The 17,083-nt window shown below is 54.8% G+C and overlaps 1 protein-coding gene across 6 annotated transcripts; it reads left to right on the forward strand.

Moving 5' to 3' along the window:
• Nucleotides 1–328: 328 nt before the first annotated feature.
• LOC105818632 lies at nt 329–16,504 on the forward strand. Of its 6 annotated transcripts, none has more exons than XR_001137907.1 (4): nt 329–3,389; nt 12,140–13,760; nt 14,247–14,379; nt 16,093–16,504. XR_001137907.1 is itself a non-coding variant. In XM_012654711.1 (2 exons), exons 1-2 carry the CDS (start codon nt 2,633–2,635, stop codon nt 12,301–12,303), a joined length of 921 nt encoding a protein of 306 aa, XP_012510165.1. In that variant the 5' UTR covers nt 329–2,632; the 3' UTR covers nt 12,304–15,222. The 6 variants fall into 6 exon arrangements, 1 of the variants encoding a protein (XP_012510165.1); XR_001137908.1 differs by lacking the exon at nt 16,093–16,504 and having other exon boundaries at nt 12,140–12,791; nt 13,522–13,760; nt 14,247–15,222; XR_001137909.1 differs by lacking the exon at nt 16,093–16,504 and having other exon boundaries at nt 12,140–12,791; nt 13,539–13,760; nt 14,247–15,222.
• The last annotated feature ends 579 nt before the right edge of the window (nt 16,505–17,083 follow it).

A 17,083-nucleotide genomic window follows, 5' to 3' on the forward strand; every position in this document is an offset into this window, starting at 1 on the left:
AACCCCCAGCTCCCCTAACTGGGGCACGCACTGAACTCAAGCCCCGACCGGAATGTGACAAAGAGGTTGGCCGAGGCCAGGGTTTAAAAATACTTCAGGGCTGGTCAGCTGCGAGGTGCTGGGAGGTGCTGGAACATCCAGGCAAAGGCTGGCCAGAGGCCAGCGCCAGACGTGGCTCTGTGTGATGTGGGCTAGCGGGAGGGGTCAGCGGCAGGTCCTGGGGGGTGAGGGGTGGGGAAACTGGCTGCGGCCGCATCCCCCGCGGCCCTGCTTGGGAAAGGTCAGTGCTGTTTATAAACAGCATCTGGTGAAATGACACAATTTCGCATAAAGCGTTACCGGGCAGGGCACGGACGTGGGGCGGCCTCCCCTGATGTTTCCACGCTGTGGTCTCCCGGCGTCGAGCAAGCCAGGATGTCGCTAGCGCTGTGGGCTTTCCGCGGCCTTCGGAGCCACAGCCCAGCCCGCCGGAGCCATGCTTAAAAATAACGCTCCCCGCACGGTCCCCTGGGGGACAGCCAGCGTGGTGCACGGGGAGGCAACGGGCTCTGATGAGCGCCTACTGGATGCCAGGCGCTGCGGAGGCATCAGCTCACAGAGCCTTGCAGGCGCCTTGGGAGGGAGGGATCATCATCCCAGAGGGGGAAACTGAGGTTCGGGGAGTGATGCCACTGGCTGTTTCCTGGTAAGTCGGCGGCAGAGCTGCCACACAAGCCCAGGAGATGAAGCGACAAGAAGTCAGGGGCTCTGTGTCCCACTCTGCTGGGTCCCGAGCTGCTGGAGCAGTGTTTGGCACCAGCAAGCACTCAGAGGTGGCTGCCATGGAACTTGTCCCCAGCCTGCTCCTCTCGCCAGCCGCGCAGCTCGGTCACCGGCAGCTCCATCCCTCCAGATGCTCAGGCCAGAGACTTCCTCCCCAGCCCCTCCGCTGCTCTCCCCGCACCCCGTGTCCTTGCTGCTCCGGCCCTGGCCCAGCCCTGCCTCTCTCACCTGGCCCTGCAGGAGCCTCCTTCCTGGCCCCGGCTTCCACGCCCGCCCCCCCACGGTCTACCCCGCCCCCACGGTCCACCCCTGCTCCCACGTTCTTCCTCCATCTGCACCTAAGGGGACACATTCGACTAGTTTATCCATCACCCACATGCATCAGGACACAGCAGGGAACAGAGCTGACGTTGCAGGGTTGGGGGAGGAAGGCAGGATAATCCTTAATAGATAAGTTAAATATATCACGTTTCAGATGGCAATAAGTGCTGAGGAGAAAAATAAACCCGGGAAGGGCATAGAGAGCATCAGAGAGGTACCAGTCTACATGGGGCGGTGGGGGGCGGGGCAGGGACGGTCTCACCGAGCAAATATTTGCACACACACTTGAAAGAGATGAGGGATTGGGCAACGGGGAATTCTGAAGGAAGAGCGTTCCTGGCAGAGGAAACAGCAAGTGCAAGGTCCTCGAGGCTGGGTAGTGCCCGGCATGTGTGAGGATGACCATGAAGGGCCCAGTGTGGCTGGAGCGGAGTGAGCGAGGGGCAGCCTGGGAGGAAGTGAGGTCATAGAGCTAAGGGGCAGATCCTGCAGAGCTTGCACATTGTGGGAAGGACCTGGGCTTTTCTCTGGGGTAGGTGGGGGCCATGGAGGGTTCTGGACAGAAGAGGGTATGGTCTGACTTAGGGTCTGAAATAATCCCTGTGGCTGGGTGTGGAGAATGGACCGTCAGGGACAACGAGGGAGGAGGACAACCAGGGGCAGGTGACTGCAGTGGTCCAAGCAAAAGATGATGGCGAATGGGCCCGGGGGGGCGGCTGTGGGGGTGCGGAGGCTCAAAGATCGTGGACCGGCTCTGTTCTGAAGGTGGAACTGACAGGACATGGTGCTGGACCAAATGTGACAGAAACTGCAAAGCCAAGGATGACTCCAAAGTTTGAGGCTGAGCTACTGGAAAGACGGAACTTCTGCCTTTCAGAGACGCGCAAGCACCACGCTGGGCTCCACGGAGGGAGGGGCGTGGGACGGCCCGTCCCGGGGCCACACGGGACCAGTACGAAAGCCATCCCTGGTGTGGCGGGCTTTGCTTCCCCAAATTCCTGCTGGGTCAGCTCAGGATTCCTCTCCAGCTCCCCACCCCACCCCTGGCCCAGAGTCCCTTGTAAATGGTACAGGAGCTACCAGGTCCCTTCTTCTCTTCGATGCCTGAAGAGCAGCAAATGCTTCTCTAGTGGTTCTCGTGTGCCTGGCAAGATCCTCCCTTTACGTTCGCTAAGTCACCTGGTCATCACGACAATCGAAGAGCAGAGGGCCATGAGCGCCTCCGTTTAAGGGATGGAGAAACTGAGGACCACAGAGATTAAGTCGCTTACCCCGGACCGCGCAGCCAGCAAGCGGCACGGGTGGGATTTGACCCAGGGGCCAGGCCCAGGGCTCGTGCTCTTAACTGCTGCACTGTCGCCTGAGCGGCTCACCATTGGCCACGAGGCACCAAATCGGGCTTGAGGGGCTGGAGTCGGGGGAGAGGGCTGCGGCGGCCCCTTCTGCACAATAGGAACAGTTGCCATTTTCTGGGGACCTGTCCTGGGCCTCGCGCTGCACTCGGCTTTCTCCATCCCGCACGCCGACGGAAGGGGCAGGTATTGCAGTGATGGCACCCATTCTACAGATAAGGAGACCAAGAGAGAGGCAGTGCCCTGTCCAAAGTCACACAGCCAGCTGTGAGAACCTGGGGCTCCAGACCCCGTTCTGTCCCCTCCTCGACACTGCCTGTGCTTGTCACCTGCTTCCTGCCTTGGTGGTGGGGGCCAGTGGCCAGGTTGTCCTTTCCTTCAGCTGCTGGCGTGGGACAAGGATGGGGAGAGGAGCTCGGGGATGGCACAGCCGCGTGGTTCCCTCGGGCTTGCAGCTTCTGCCTGGCGCCGCTGTTGCCGAGGCCGGCTGTGGGCCGGGGCTCCACGGCCGAGCGTGTGAGGCAGGTCGAGGCCATAGTAGACTCGACCGGGTAGAAGGTGGTGGGGTTGTCACAGGCGTCGAGGTCGGGAGCAGCGCAGAGGAGCAGGTGCGCACACCTGTGCCTGGGCGGCCGCTTCGCTCCCCTGGGCCTCAGCCTCCCGCTCCGCGCGACGGGATGACAGCGTCTGCCTCCAAAGGCTGTGGCCGGGGCCAAAGGAGAGCAGCGAGGGGCACGCGCCGTCTCCGGCTGGCTCTCGGCTGTCTTGCAGGGCAGGAAGAGCAGGGGACCCGGCTCGTCACAGGTGTTCCGCGAACCCGGCACATAGGAGGGGCCCAGAGCCTGCGGGACACACGGCAGAGAAGAAACGAACCTCCTGGTGACTCACCTTCCTCCTCAGTAAGGCGCATGCTTTCCGTCTACGTGGACACAGACCCTCTCGGTCACCCACAAGGTGAGTACTAAGAGCGTCTTCACTTAACAGGTAAGAAAATTGACACCCACAGAGGTTCTGCGATTTAACCGAGGTCACAGCTAAGAAGTGACGGAGCCAGGATTTGAACTTGACTCCCCTGCCTCCTCAGCATGAGCTCTTCAATCGCAAAGCTGGAATAACAATAGCCCGCATTTTGCTGAGCACTTACTATGTGCCACGCATTATCCCCCGCACTTGACACGCATTGACTAGCAATAATTTTTACCTCAAGTGGATGAGAGAGGCGATGTTTTCTTACTGTTTTACACACAAAGAGGTTAGGTAGCGTATGCAAGATCAGTCGGCATGTGCAAAGCCAGGATTCAAACCCAGGCGGTCTGGCTCCAGAGTCCTTGGTCTTAAATCATGATGCCCTACTTGAGAGGGTTAGTAATGACACACATGGCACAGAGCCAGGCACACAGTAAGCGCTTACTGAATCGTGGAAGCCTGGAAGGCGTGGAGCAGTAAGTGGGGCTTTCCTGCTCTCAACCGCTCTGAGGTCTCCCCTGAGAATTCGCTCATTTCCACACCTTCCTGTCGGTCCCACTCGACAGAGGAGAAGCTACCAGGGGCCATTTCTCCCCGTCTCCCCCTCCCGCCGGGAAAATCCTGTGCCGCATCCGCCAGGTTGCGGGCAGCCGGCCAGAGGCCTGGCTGGAGCGGGGTTCGGCCAGGTTATCGGGTTTCGTGGTCAGCCACCTTCGCCCCTGACCGGAGCTGTCTTTCCAAAACAGAACATTCAGTCACTGCCTGTCCCTGCGCTCAGCTGTCCTTGTGCCCTGACCTTGCTTTCTGCCCACCCGCCTGGGGTTTTCCCGGTATCCTTGTCTCTTACTGACATCTCGCGAAGACAACAAGAGCGGGGACAAGAGAGTCAGAGAATGAGAGACGGAGAGGCTGAGAGGGACAGTGAGAGCATCCGAGAGACCGTCAGATGCTAACAGAGGGAGACAGAGACAGATACGGAGAGAGACAGAGAGAGGAGACGGACAGAGAGGGGGAGACAGAGACAAAGAGAGAGACACACACAGATGGAGAGACAGAGAGAGCCCTGCAGACACCCTCCGCCCTCTGAAGCCACCTCGTGGGCAGTGTCTGCCACCTTGGGTCTCCTTCCAATGGGTCTCGACCTTCTCCCAAGGCGATAGCATCTTCTCCCAACAACCCTCCTCCCCGCCAGCCCAGCAGGCCACCAGAGACACCCCCACCTGCCTCTCTCCCTCACCTCCACGCACAGTCCCTCACCTAACTGCCTCCGCCTTGCCCCCTCCTCCAGGAAGCCCGCTCCTCTGCATACCCTGACCACACCTGTCTCACGACCCTGTGGTCCATTGGTAGGTTTGCCTCCTGCACCTGTCGAGGCGCAGGGCCTGGGTCTGTCCTGCGCTCAGCACAGTGCCCGGCACAGTAAACGTGGGTGCTCAGTAAATACCGGCTGAGTCAAGCAGGAAACGAGCAGCTTATGTGTCTGACAATCCCCCCGGCTTGGCTTATCGCCGTTTGCATTTCATCGTCTGATTATCCGATTTAGGGTCTGCGTCCCTTCTGGCCCCAGGAAGGCAGGGTCTGTGCCTGTGATGTTCATCTTTGTTTCCCCATCGCCTGGAACAGTGCCTGGCACAGAGTAGGCGCTCAAATACTGGTTGAATGAATGAATGAACAAGCCGATGAATGAGTCACCAGTCATCTGGAGATTTTAAGTCATGAATTTTAACCCATTTGAACTCAGTTCACATGCTCTCTATTGCCCTTCAGATCAAACCCCGAGTCCTTGCCGAGGCCTACTAGGCACTGCAAGGTCTGGCCGCTGACACCGTCTCCGACCTCTCCCCTCTAACTCCACTCCCACCAGCACCAGTGACCAGGGCGCCGTGCATGGGAGGCAATCTCAGCCGCCCCCTCTGCACCCCACCGTTAGTCATGTCAGTGGAGTTGTTTTTTTTCTGTGAACGAGACTGCCTAGAGAAATGGAACACACGTTTGCACGAACGACCTCAATGTCACCGATGGACCTTGGTCACTGTGACAGTCTCCAAGGTTCGGCCAGGCAGCTTCCCAGGGCCTTGCGCTGAAACAGGGCTTGAGTCCTGGCTGCTTTGTCCTTCTCCTCCCTTCTCGACCCCCTAAACGGCCGGCTGGGCGGGAGGGGTCTCCTGGGGGCCCCTGGGTCTGGCCCTCGTGTTCTGCAGGGAGCCAGAGGAGGGGTGCTAACTGAGCAGACCCCACATCACCCTTCAGGCTCAGACCAGGCCCCACCTCCTGCCTTGGCACCTTCCTTGCTTCTGTGGACTCCTAGCTGCAGCTCATGTCATGCTCAGCTGAAGTTCTGTTTCCACGAACCACCTCCTGTGAGCCCTGGTCACAGCCCTAGGCGATGGGCGCTGCTAGCCATCCCGTTGCACAGAGGCAGACGTGGAGAGGTTCGCGGTTTGCCCAAGGTCACGGAGCTCGTATTTCAGCATCACTGTGACTTGAGCCTGTAATAAGCCCCAGGTCCCACTTTTCCTCGTTGCTTTTTGTGAGTACCTTAGACTTTTCTCCATTCACGATAATGTCGTCTACGACTAGAAATCACTCCATTTCTTCTTTTCCTATCTGGCTGCCTTGGCACATTTGAGGACAGAACTTGCGCAACACACACTGTAGCTCAAGTGGATTATGTAATCTGCATAGGGATTCTTTTTCGGGAAGTTAAGTTTGCTCAATTGTTGAAAATTTGAAAAATAGAGAATAGAAAGAAAAAATAAAAATTTTTATTGGATCACCCACAAAGACCAATTTTCTAGCAGTTTTGTTCTTTGAGTGGCTTTCTCCCTTTTGAAATTTTATTACAAAGTTGCAGTCACATTCTGTACACAATTTCAAACCTTGCTGTTCCCAAATTGTACAAAATCATGTTTTTCATATAATTACAAAGTTTTCTTTGATATTATTTTTAATATTTGCCTATTGTGACAGGACCGATGTTTCCCCTTAATTCTCTGATCTCTCCCTCTTCCTTGGCAGTAGAAATTGCAAGTGTTTGCTGGGCATATGGCCCAGGAAAAAAACTGTATTTCCCAGCCTCTCTTGCAGCTAGGTGTCCATGTGACTTAAGTTCTGGCCAATGGGATATAAGTAACTTCCAAGTTGGCCGGGCGAAGTGCAGACGGGATGGCCAGAACCTGAGTGGCCCTCTGGGCCAAGGTGGAACAACAGGAGAACAGAACCTGAGTCCCCGATGAATTTGTGGAGCCACCCTGCTGGCCTTGGGCTGCCACCTCCACATGCCTTTTATATAAGAGAGACACAATCTTCTATTTCATGAACATTCTTAAACCTGCTAATACCTATAACCAAACTACCTTCCAAAATGGTTCAGCTGACATGTATCCCCTCCCCCAGCAGGACACATGAGGATCCATTTGGGGCCAGGGTAAAGATTCCAACGTTCAAAGTCATTCCCTCTAGCAACCAAAAATGAGTCTGAGATAGTCATTTTTGATAGTTCCAGAATAAAAGACATTGATGAAAAGTCGTAACCATGAAGCTTAGGAGGCCTAGAATGATCTACTGTCAGTCAAGGGATCTTAGTTGCAAGCAACAGAATCCACCACTCTGGGTAGTTTACCCAGAAAAGGAGTTTTTTAAAGGTTATGGAGTGGTTCACGGAACCCTTGGGGGGTCCCAGGGCCAGGACTGGAGGCTTCACAGCCATGAACAAGGCCCGAGTTTTGGGGCGAGCAGCCCCAGTGAGCCCTACTGGGTGTAGGCCTGCATTCTACGCAAGGACCCCTTCCGCCACATCCTCTGGGACCAGATTCTCTCCCGCACCTCTCTTTTCTTCTTTTTTTCCTCTAACTGAATGTTCCAGTCACATGCCTGCACCCAAGCTGCAAGCGAGGCTGGGAAAGCCAGTTTTCTGGCACCTCCTTTGGAGGGGTTCGGGATACGAAGGCAGGAAATTCCCTGCAGAGTGTAAGCAAGGGTGAGGCAGCCGGAAAGCAGGGCTCCATGAGAAAAGATCCGACTGGGCTTGCAGGAGGGATGTAAGGAGAGTTCCAGCATCACTGTTTTATTTCTCCTCCACTTACAGTGGGAGAACAGCAGAGAAAAGCAAAGGTGACAACAATGCCATTCCCAGCTGTGTCACTCGTGTGGTTTACCCAGCTCTGCAGGGCTAAGTTACAATGGGGACCCACATCACACACCCCAAGATTTGTCCTCACTCCACCACCGAGCTGCATGTCACCATGGATGGTGTTATCTGATGTAGGTGTGTCTCCATGACCACTGGCCCACATCCTTCAGGAGGAGGCCGTGCCTGCCACCCACTGTTGGACAGGCCCTGGGACACAGCAGATGCTCAGTAATAAATGCTGAATGAATGAACGATGACGTTTGGCTCTCAGCCTTGGGAGAAACCTTGGAATCCTGGAGTTAATGTTTATTGATTCAACCACTATTTCGTGCGCACCTACAGGGCTCCAGGCCCTATTTTAGGTGCTGGGGATTACTGTGGGAAAGAAAACAGAGGCCCTGGCCGGGCGCGGTGGCTCACGCCTGTAATCCTAGCACTGTGGGAGGCCGAGGCGGGAAGATCGTTTGAGCTCAGGAGTTCAAGACCAGGCTGAGGAAGAGGGAGACTCCGTCTCTACAGAAAAATAGAAAAAATTAGCTGGACTTGGTGGCACGTGCCTGTAGTCCCAGCTACTCTGGATGCTGAGGCAGGAAGATCGTCTGAGCCCAGGAGCTGGAGGTTGCTGGGAGCAAGGGTGACGCCACGGGACTCTAGCCTGGACAACAGAGTGAGATTCTGTCTCAAAAAAAAAAAAAAAAGAAAAAAAGAAAAGAAAACAGAGGCCCAAGTCCCTGCCCTCATAGTGGAGGAGACAGATAATAAATAAGAAAACCAAACATATTAATATAACATAATACAATACAACATGGTATAACACAATGCCAGGTAGTGGCAAATGTCTTGTGAATAAGTGTGAAACTGGATAAGTGACTTCGGGTGCTAATTTAGAAAGATAGTTGAGGAGGCTTCCCTGATCTGGAACTCCTGACCTCAAGCGATCCTCCCACCTTGGCCTCCCAGAGCACTAGCATTACTGGCGTGAGCCACCACGCCCAGCCTTGGAGGCCTCTCTGAGAAGGTAACATTTGAGCAGAAACCTGAAGAGCTGAGCAAATATCCAAGGGAAGTACATTCCAGTTGCAGGGAACAGGCAGTGCAAAGGCCCTGAGGTAGGAACGAGCTTGGCGTGTGCTTCTCGGGGTGAGGTTGCCAGGGAGGCAAGGGTTACACCAAGTTTCCCAACTTCAGCAAATCTACAGAACTCTTAACTGGCGGAAACAGCGGGTGGGGAGGGCCGAGTTCTTCACTCTTAAGCTTCTCTGGAAAAACATGATGTCAGGAACAGACAGTAAATCTTGACTTGTCCCAGAAAACAATGGGCCCATGTAACCAGTGAAGTGTCAGGCTGAAAGTAATCGGCCAAAGGGCTGGGGCGCGGGTGGATCATATGGCATTTGTTAACAGATCTGAGTTTGAAAAAGAGCTTCCCAGTTGGGGGTAGAAGAAGCTTCTGGCCAACATCAAAAAGATGTTTATTGTGGTGACTCTGTGCAGACATGGAAAACGGAGATTTGCTGCAGAGATGTGGAAAGATGTACCCGACATGTTAAGCGAAAAAAAAAAAAAAATAGGTCACAGGGTAGTATTATATATGGTATAATCCCTTTTGAAAATTCACTCATTCGTTTAGAAAATATTCATTATGGATCCACCATGTGCCCGCACACCGCCGGGTATGGAAGACGCAGACACGGCTGTCCCTGCCTCCTGGGACTCACCGCACAGTGGGGAGGGCAGATAATGATCAGATCAGTACACAAATGTGTCATCTCAAACTTTGATCGGTGCTAAGGACAGACACCTCGTGCTGCAAGAATGTGCACATACATCAAGTGTTGCGAAAAGCCCACAGGATGTGCTCCAAAATGTGAAAGGCGTAAAGGCTTCAGGGGACTCCACTTTCCTTTTGTTCCCCTTTCTTTGGATTGTCTGTAGGTTCTGATTTGTTTATAATGTCATGCTTTCTGATCGAGTGAATTTTAAAAAGCAACAAAATGAGTGCGTGTGGGGGTGGTTGGAAATCATTATGTCCGAAGATGACTTAAAACCAGGGAAGGAAGGACACATAAGAAACCGGTGACTGTATTTGCTTCCAGAGGTGAGGGTAGAAGGGAACCTCGATTCTCACCGGACGCCTTTTGAACCCTTTGAATGCGTATGTATTCAGAAAATGATAATAAGCAAAGATATTTTAAAATGAAACTTCAAGTCAAGTTTTCTTTCCACGAAAAATGAGAACACAGGCAACAGTAGGATCTCAATATAAATATGCTCGCTGGATGGAATTCCCACCAACATCTTAGAGTGATTCTCTCTGGGTAACCTTTTGTTTTTTTCTTTGTACTTTTCTATATCTTCTATATTTAAAATAAGAAGAATTTTAAAAAGTTAAAAAGGATACTGTATATGGAGCACTTACCATGGAAGATCCCGTCCTGGGTGCTTTACAAACGTGTTTTTGCTTCATCCTCACAACAACCCTCTCATTCGTTATTTCCATTTGACAGATGAGGAAACTGAGGCTCAGAGGGTGAAGCCACTAGCCCCAGGCCACATAGCTGGATTTGCCCCACATCTGTCTGATCCTAAAGTCTGTTTTTAAACAGGAAGCTTGGGTGCCCTCCCAATGTCCTTTAAGGAAATGACATTGCTTTGAAAATTAGGGGGAAAAACAAACAAACCAAACAAGAAATATTGCATTTTTTTTAACCACTTATTCAAGCTCTGATGGGGCCTGAGAGCAGCCAGGCTTGGGGAGGGTTTCTCCGCAGGGCACTGTTTGTATTCTGGGTGGGGCTCTCCTGCCTTGCTGTCCCCCATGGCACAGCAGCCAGGCCCCCCTGTCACTGGGACACCCGGACCCCCACCCCCACTTCTGCCAGCCTCCCCTCCAGGAAAACTGCTTGTTCAGACTCTGCAGTGACTGAGCGCCCGCGGTGGTGGGCCGGCTCCCCTGCTATGCTGTAAGCCACCTTTCCGGTTGACCCTCCCTGCAGACCTGAGAGGTTGGTGCCTTGGTGGCCTTATTTTATACAGAGACGAGGCTCAGAGAGGCTGGGTGACTTGTCCCAGGTCACACAGCCAGGACTTGGCCGCATGCTGTACTGTCTACCCTCTGGGACCGAGTCTCTTGTGGCCACGGGGAAGGGGAAAGGTGAGTGGAGGGGCTGCAGCCCCACGCTCGCAGGCAGGGTGACCACCGAGTGAGCGAGTGCCTGCCCTCCACTCTCCTGCCAGCCGAAGCCAAGCAGGGAGATCCAAAGCCCCGCTGTGAGGCCAGGCCCGGCGGCAGGCAGGCGGCCACTGCAGTGGGGACCGGGAAGCCCAGCGCTCCCTCCCGCCTGCCCGGCAGCGTCCCGTGGCCGCCTGCCAGGCCCCGCCTGACGTCAGGGTCTGACCAGGGACATAATGTGCTGGCGCTGGGGCAAGGGCTGACTGCAGAGAGCGGCGGCAAGGCAGGGCGGGGCGGGGCACGGTCCCCAACCCAGACCAAGGACACAAAAGCAGCCTCCAAAGGATGGGCAGGAGGTGGAGAAGCAGGCAGAGGGAGACAGAGAGGGAGAGACGGCAGGGCAGGGAGCAGAGGACGGGAGGGAGACCGAGAAAGTGAAGAAGAGAAACTGAGACAGAAAATAAGAGACAGAGAGAGAGAGAAACACAACTAGGACGATGTTCAGAGAGAGAGAGAGGATGGGGTCCAGGGGGAGGGGGAGAGGGGAGAGGTCGCAGGGAGGGATGCAGGCTGGGTGCGGGTGCTCCCGAGACCCCAGACCTGGGCTGGGGGCTGGGATCCGGCTCTGCCCCTCACCCAGGTGATGGAGTCACAGAAACAGGCCTCGCTCATCCAGGGAGGGGCCAGCCCCGCCATGGGTGGGCAGGGGCAGGTGTCCATCTGTGTCAAGCGCTGTGGCGGAGCCCTGCCCCGCCCGTGGCCAGTGCTCCGTGAACCGGAGGGGAAGTTAACAGGGCACCAGGAAGAGAAACGAGATGCCCAGAGTGAGGGCGGGGTGGGAGTGGCCCCCATGCAGAGCAACTCTCCCTCCATAGCACCCTCTTCCCTGCACAATTGGAGCACCCCCTTTCCCGTCCCCCTCCCCGCGTGACTCCAGCATGAGGCCACCAGCACAGACCTTGGCCTGGCCTTGCCTGTCTTGGGGCCCAACCCCCTGTTTATGGGCTCAAGAAGGCCATGATCCCAGGGCCATCGCGTCACCAAAGCCAAGCAAGGCCAGGCCGTGGTCACGTCTGGCCTTCCGGCCGTATCACTCCTTGTCCAGCTTAATTATTAAATGGCCTGGCAGGGCTGAGGGACTGAGCCAGCTGCCCTCCTGGGTGGGGACAGCTGTGCCCACGTGCCCTCCATTAGTGCAGGGCCCACCTCCAGAGACCACAGGTAGCACTTGGAAAGGTGAAGATGCAAAGACCCCTTTCTCTCACTCCAACTTTTCCCAGAAGCCTTCATCACTGTCATCCTCACCCTCAGAATTCCCATTTATCACGCACTTACTGTGGGCCAGGCCCGGTCCTGAGAACGTCACAGGGTTAATGTACTTGATCCTCCCGACAGCCGCAAGAGGGTAACTGCTGTTATTATTCCATTTTATAGATGAAGACACTGAGGCTCAGAGAGCTGGAGTCACTTGCCCAAGGCCACCTGCTAAGGAGGGGCAGGGCCAGTTACCACTTAACCGGAGAGCAGCCGCGATTTCCCGAGCAACTCCTTCAACCGCCAGGGTAATGCCGCGGGCAGCGGTTCTCACCCGGGGGTGATTTTGCCCCGCAGGAGGCATCAGGCTACATCTGCAGACACTTTCGGGTGTCACGGCTGAGGAGCAGGGATGCCGCACGGGACAGCCCCACAGCGGAGAGTTATCGACAGCACCAAGGTGGAGAACCCCGCTATGATGCAAGTTCTCTTATGATCTCCATTTCATAGACGTGGAAACTGAGGCACGGGGAGGGGCTGCCCCTTGCCCAAGAAGCCCCCTTCAGCCCCTGCTTGTCATCACGAGACCCCACTGCCAATCCTGAGAGCTCCCACCTTAAGGGACTCCTCCTCCGTCCCGGGCCCTCGCTTGCTCGGTATGGACGATGCTCCGCCTCCTTTCCACCTGTGAAGACAGCGCTTCAATCACTGAGAAACGAGATCGAGCCAAAACGTCACTAGGAATGTGGGGCTGCCCCGAAATGAACATGTGTGTTATTCACAGCAGCACTGAGGGACATCGACATTGACCGCACATGGATTCATGGAGCAGGTACATTCTGAGCACCTACTGTGTACCAGGCCCTATACTTGGTACTAGAGACCCAGCGGAGAAGCAGACAGACCCAGCCCCTGCTGAGTCTTTGCAGTTGATAGCCTAGTGGGAAAGGCAGACAATAAACAAGAAAACAAATACACAATCAAGGTCATTTCAGACTGTGTTAAATGCCACTGTGGGGAGGAGGAAAGGCCACTCTAGAGAGGGTGGTGTCCAACAGGACCTCTCTGAGGAGATGGGGCTAGAAGGATGAGAAGGGACCAGCCTTGGAAAGAGGCAGGAATGAAAAGTTCCACGTGGAGGAATGGCATGTGCAAAGGCCCTGAGGCAGGCGCTTGCCTGGAATGTTAAGTACAGCTAGGAGGCCAGTGACTGCAGTCAAATGAGGGAGGAGGAGAGGAGAAGGAGATGAGATTCAAGAAATAACACGTGAACAGATGTGCAGCACCTGTGACCACTGAAAGGGCTTTGCATGGGCAGGTGGGAGCCGTGGTGCGATTTTGAGCAGAGGAGGCAGCAGGTCTGATTTAGGTTCTAATAGGATCCCTTTGGATGCTTTGGTTAGCTGAACGGTGCCCCCCTCTGAAGATGTCCATGTCTCAATCCCTAGAATCTGTGAACGTTCCTTAATATGGCAAAAGAACTTTGCAGCTGTGATTTGGTTAAGTGTCTTAAAATGGGAAGGTTACCCTGGATTATCCCGGTGGCCCCAATGTCATCACAGGAGTCCTTATAAGACAGGTGCAGAGTGAGAGCTGACTACGGAAGAGGAGAAGGTGGAGAGAAGAGAAAATGACAGAAGCAGAGACTGGTGACGGGCCTTGAAAGAGGAGGAAGGGGCCGTAAGCCACGGGACGCGGGCGGCCACTAGAAGCTGAAACGGACAAGGAAACTGCTTTTCTCCTGGAGCCTCTGGAGGCAGCCCTGCCAACACCTTGGCTTCCGACCTCCGAAACTGCGAGAGTAAATGAGTGTTGCTTTAAGCCATAAGTTTGCAGTGATTTGTTTTGGCAGCAGGAGGGACTAAGAGAGATGGTATGGGGAGGACAGACCGTAGGAGGGCCAGGCGGGAGCAGGGGACCCGGTGGGAGGGGCTACTACAATAGTCCAGGCAGGAAATGGTGGAGGACGGAGAGCAGTGGCTGCCTCCCTCAGCCGTCCCCGGGCCGGTGCCCAGGACAGACCTGGCCACCACGCGGTCCCTGCTCTGCGGAAGAATTCAGCCGGAGGCAGCCCGGAGTCGTTCCGGGGGAATGAGAGGGCCCAGGCTTAGCTGCCCCAGAACCTCATGCCCTGATGTCCCCTCCTCAGGGCGGTGTCCTTGACCACCCGCCTCAGGGAGCCCCTCCCATTACTCCGGTGCCCCCACCCTGCTTCGGTTTGCTGTGTCTGTCTTACTGTCACCAGGCATGTGACACCTTTGTCTGTTTCTTTATTGTCTGGCGCCAGGAGAGGAATGACGTCGTGCACCTGGTTCCCTGTGAGTCTCCAGCATCTAGAGACAGTCCGGCGTGAAGGAGAGCTCAGGGCGTATGTGCCGAATGAACGAGCACACACACGGATCGCCATTCGACCCAGGAAGGTGACTGAAAACCACAGGGGAAGCCACTAACTCGGGGTCACACCGTTGCTAACTGTAGATCCAGGATTCGAACCCAGAACTGACTCCAAAGTTTGCACTAAGTAGGCCACCTCTTCCTAACACCAATGACACTGCCTGCGTTCCAGAAATTTTCACTTTGTGGGGGTAGTGCCCATCCTTCTTGAGGTGTCAGACATTCTAAACACAGCACCTTAGGGAACCCGCAGGCCAACTGACCTGCCCAGGGCTGTTCCTAGACAAGGAAACTGAAGCAGAGAGGTTGGGGCCTTCCCCAAATGCACAGCTGGCCAGTGGCCGAGCCCAGAGATCGGATTCAACCCTTGCCAGACCCCACAGCTGGAATCTTCTTTTACATTTCCAGCATGCTGGGGGGCCCTGGGAAATAAGACTGTCTTGGCCAAAGAGGCAGAGTAGGTATAGATCACCGTGCCCCATGTCCTGGCTGAGCCTGGAGGAAGTCCATCAATACCTCAAGCTGGAAACTTCTAAGAAACAAGGATGAGGGCTTAGGATCCAGGCCCCTGGGGTCAAACCCCAGCTTTGCTCCTGCCCTGCTGTGTGGCCTCAGACAAGTGGCCTCCCCTCTCTGGCCCAGGGCTCCTCTGATAACTCCATCTAAAATTCTGGGCAGAGTTGATAAAGCCCTACAGACTATATTTTAAAATAAAAAAGACCCAGTATGTATTCTAGCTGACATGTTATATCAGATTATACCGCTCGGGGCATACAAATGTAGTCATAATAAGTATAATAAACTTAATTGGAAAAACTCGACAATAAACAAAAGAGGAGTTTATTTTTCTCCCGTGCGAATGAAGTCCAGATGTAGGCAGTTTGGGATGAGTTTGGCAACTCCAGGAAGCCCTTAGTGTCTCAGGCTCCTTCCTGCACACCAGTCTCCCATCTCTAGAAGTAACCCTCTTTTTCACGATCCAAGATGAAGGCCACTGCACCAGCCTTCTCGTCTGCCTTCCAGATGGCAGGTTGGAGAAGGAAGGAGGAGGAGCAAAGGACAGAGACCAACTGAATCTCTAGGACAGATTCCAGAAACTGCCACACAACTCCTAATTTCAACCCCTTGGCCAGAGCTCAAGCCCATGGCTGCGCCTAGCTGCAAGGGAAGCGAGGAAGAGCTGTGTCCATTGTGCATGGTCATGAACTCAGCAAAAAGTCAATCAAATATCTGTAAATCAACAAGATAGTTTCAAATAGTGATACATCCTGTGAAGGAACAAAACAGGATAATCTGGAGGAGAATGAAGACGAGGAGATAACATAGCCAAGATCTAAATGATGATATGGCCTGAGGGACAAGCATGAGGAACAGAAAGCATGTTGCTCTGAGGCAGAAACAAGCCTGGTATGGTGAAGAAACAAAAAGATGGCCAGCGTGGCTAGAGCTGGGACAGGGATGGGGTGGGGGGCACAGCCGGAAGGAAACAAGGTCAGAGAGGTGGGCAGGGCTAGATTCTGGGAAAAACAGTAAGGCCCAGGAAGGAGTTTGGGACTTTCTTCCCTGAGTGCAGGGAGGCGCTATTGGAGGGCTGACCTGATGTGATGTCACTGATCGTGAGAAGGCCGAGCTCCCTGAGCCCCAGGGGATTTACAGGAACCCTCCTGAGAGCTTCATTCATTCATTAGCCTCGAATAACTATTAACAGCTGACCTGCTATGTGTCTGGTTCTGTGCCAGGTACTGGGTTACAGCAGCAGAAAGGACCCGTCCCCTCCCCGCCCTCAGGAAAAGGGGAGACAGAGGAGCCATCACAGAAGCGGATCACTGCAGCCCACAGGTGGTCGCAGGGGATTTGGAGGGAGGTAAACAGGCCCACAAGAGGGCCCGAGTCCACCCGGGGATCACAGGGGACTTCCCGCTGGAGGCGATACCTGAGCTGAAATTTGAACACTAAGGATGCATTACCTTGGTGAGGTCTAGAAAGGAGGAGAGAACATTCCAGCTTGTGCAAAGGAAGGAAGAGAATTGCATGTTCTAGAAACTCTCCGGGCTCCGGCCTGGCCAGAGTTGAGGAGGATGAAGGGGAGATATCTGGAGACGGCCCTGGAGAGGTGGGCAGAAGTCAGATAACAGCAAGCCTGGGAGGAGGAGCTCAGGGATTCCATGTTCTGGACGGGATGATTTATTTGACCCCAAATCCCTGGGAGGGGCCTGCAGCTGATTCAAAACAAGCCGGGACCCAGAGCTCCTCGGAGGGTGTTTACAAGCTCGCTGATGACTCGGGCCTCTGCCTTCCTGTGGGTGCTCTGTGCCGGGATGTTCTCTTCTGGCTCCTCAGCCCCGAAACCACACCCTGACTCACGCCTCCTGCCCCAGCCACCCCGCCCGTCACCGCCGAGGCCGCCAGCCCCGCCCCCACCCCCTTGAAGGATCCGCGGAATCGTAGGACCCGGGCGGCACCCAGACACCTACGTCTTCAATCAGACCTGCCCACTTCACAGAGGGAGAAACTAAGCGCCCAGGAGAAGGACACCCTTCCCCAGAGTCTCACCCTGGACTGGAATGGGGCCAGGGCCTGGTCCCAGGTCTCCTGACACCTGGTCCTAAATACGCCACTTGGTTAAAGAAGAAAAAGAAGGAGAAGAAGGGAAGGAGGAGTGGGAGGAGGAGGGAAAAACAGAAGCGCAAGAAGGAGGAAGAGAGGAGGGGAGGGAGGAAAAAGAGCTTG

This window comes from Propithecus coquereli, unplaced genomic scaffold (assembly GCF_000956105.1).
Source record: "Propithecus coquereli isolate 6110/MARCELLA unplaced genomic scaffold, Pcoq_1.0 Scaffold444, whole genome shotgun sequence".
Lineage (NCBI taxonomy): Eukaryota > Metazoa > Chordata > Mammalia > Primates > Indriidae > Propithecus > Propithecus coquereli.

Bases quoted from the DNA above. Each gene is read 5' to 3' on its own strand.
- LOC105818632 (XM_012654711.1), top strand. From the start codon at position 2,633: ATGGCACCCATTCTACAGATAAGGAGACCAAGAGAGAGGCAGTGCCCT. The intron at 3,390-12,139 runs GTGAGTACTAAG...TCCATTTTATAG, and splicing joins CCCTCTCGGTCACCCACAAG to ATGAAGACACTGAGGCTCAG.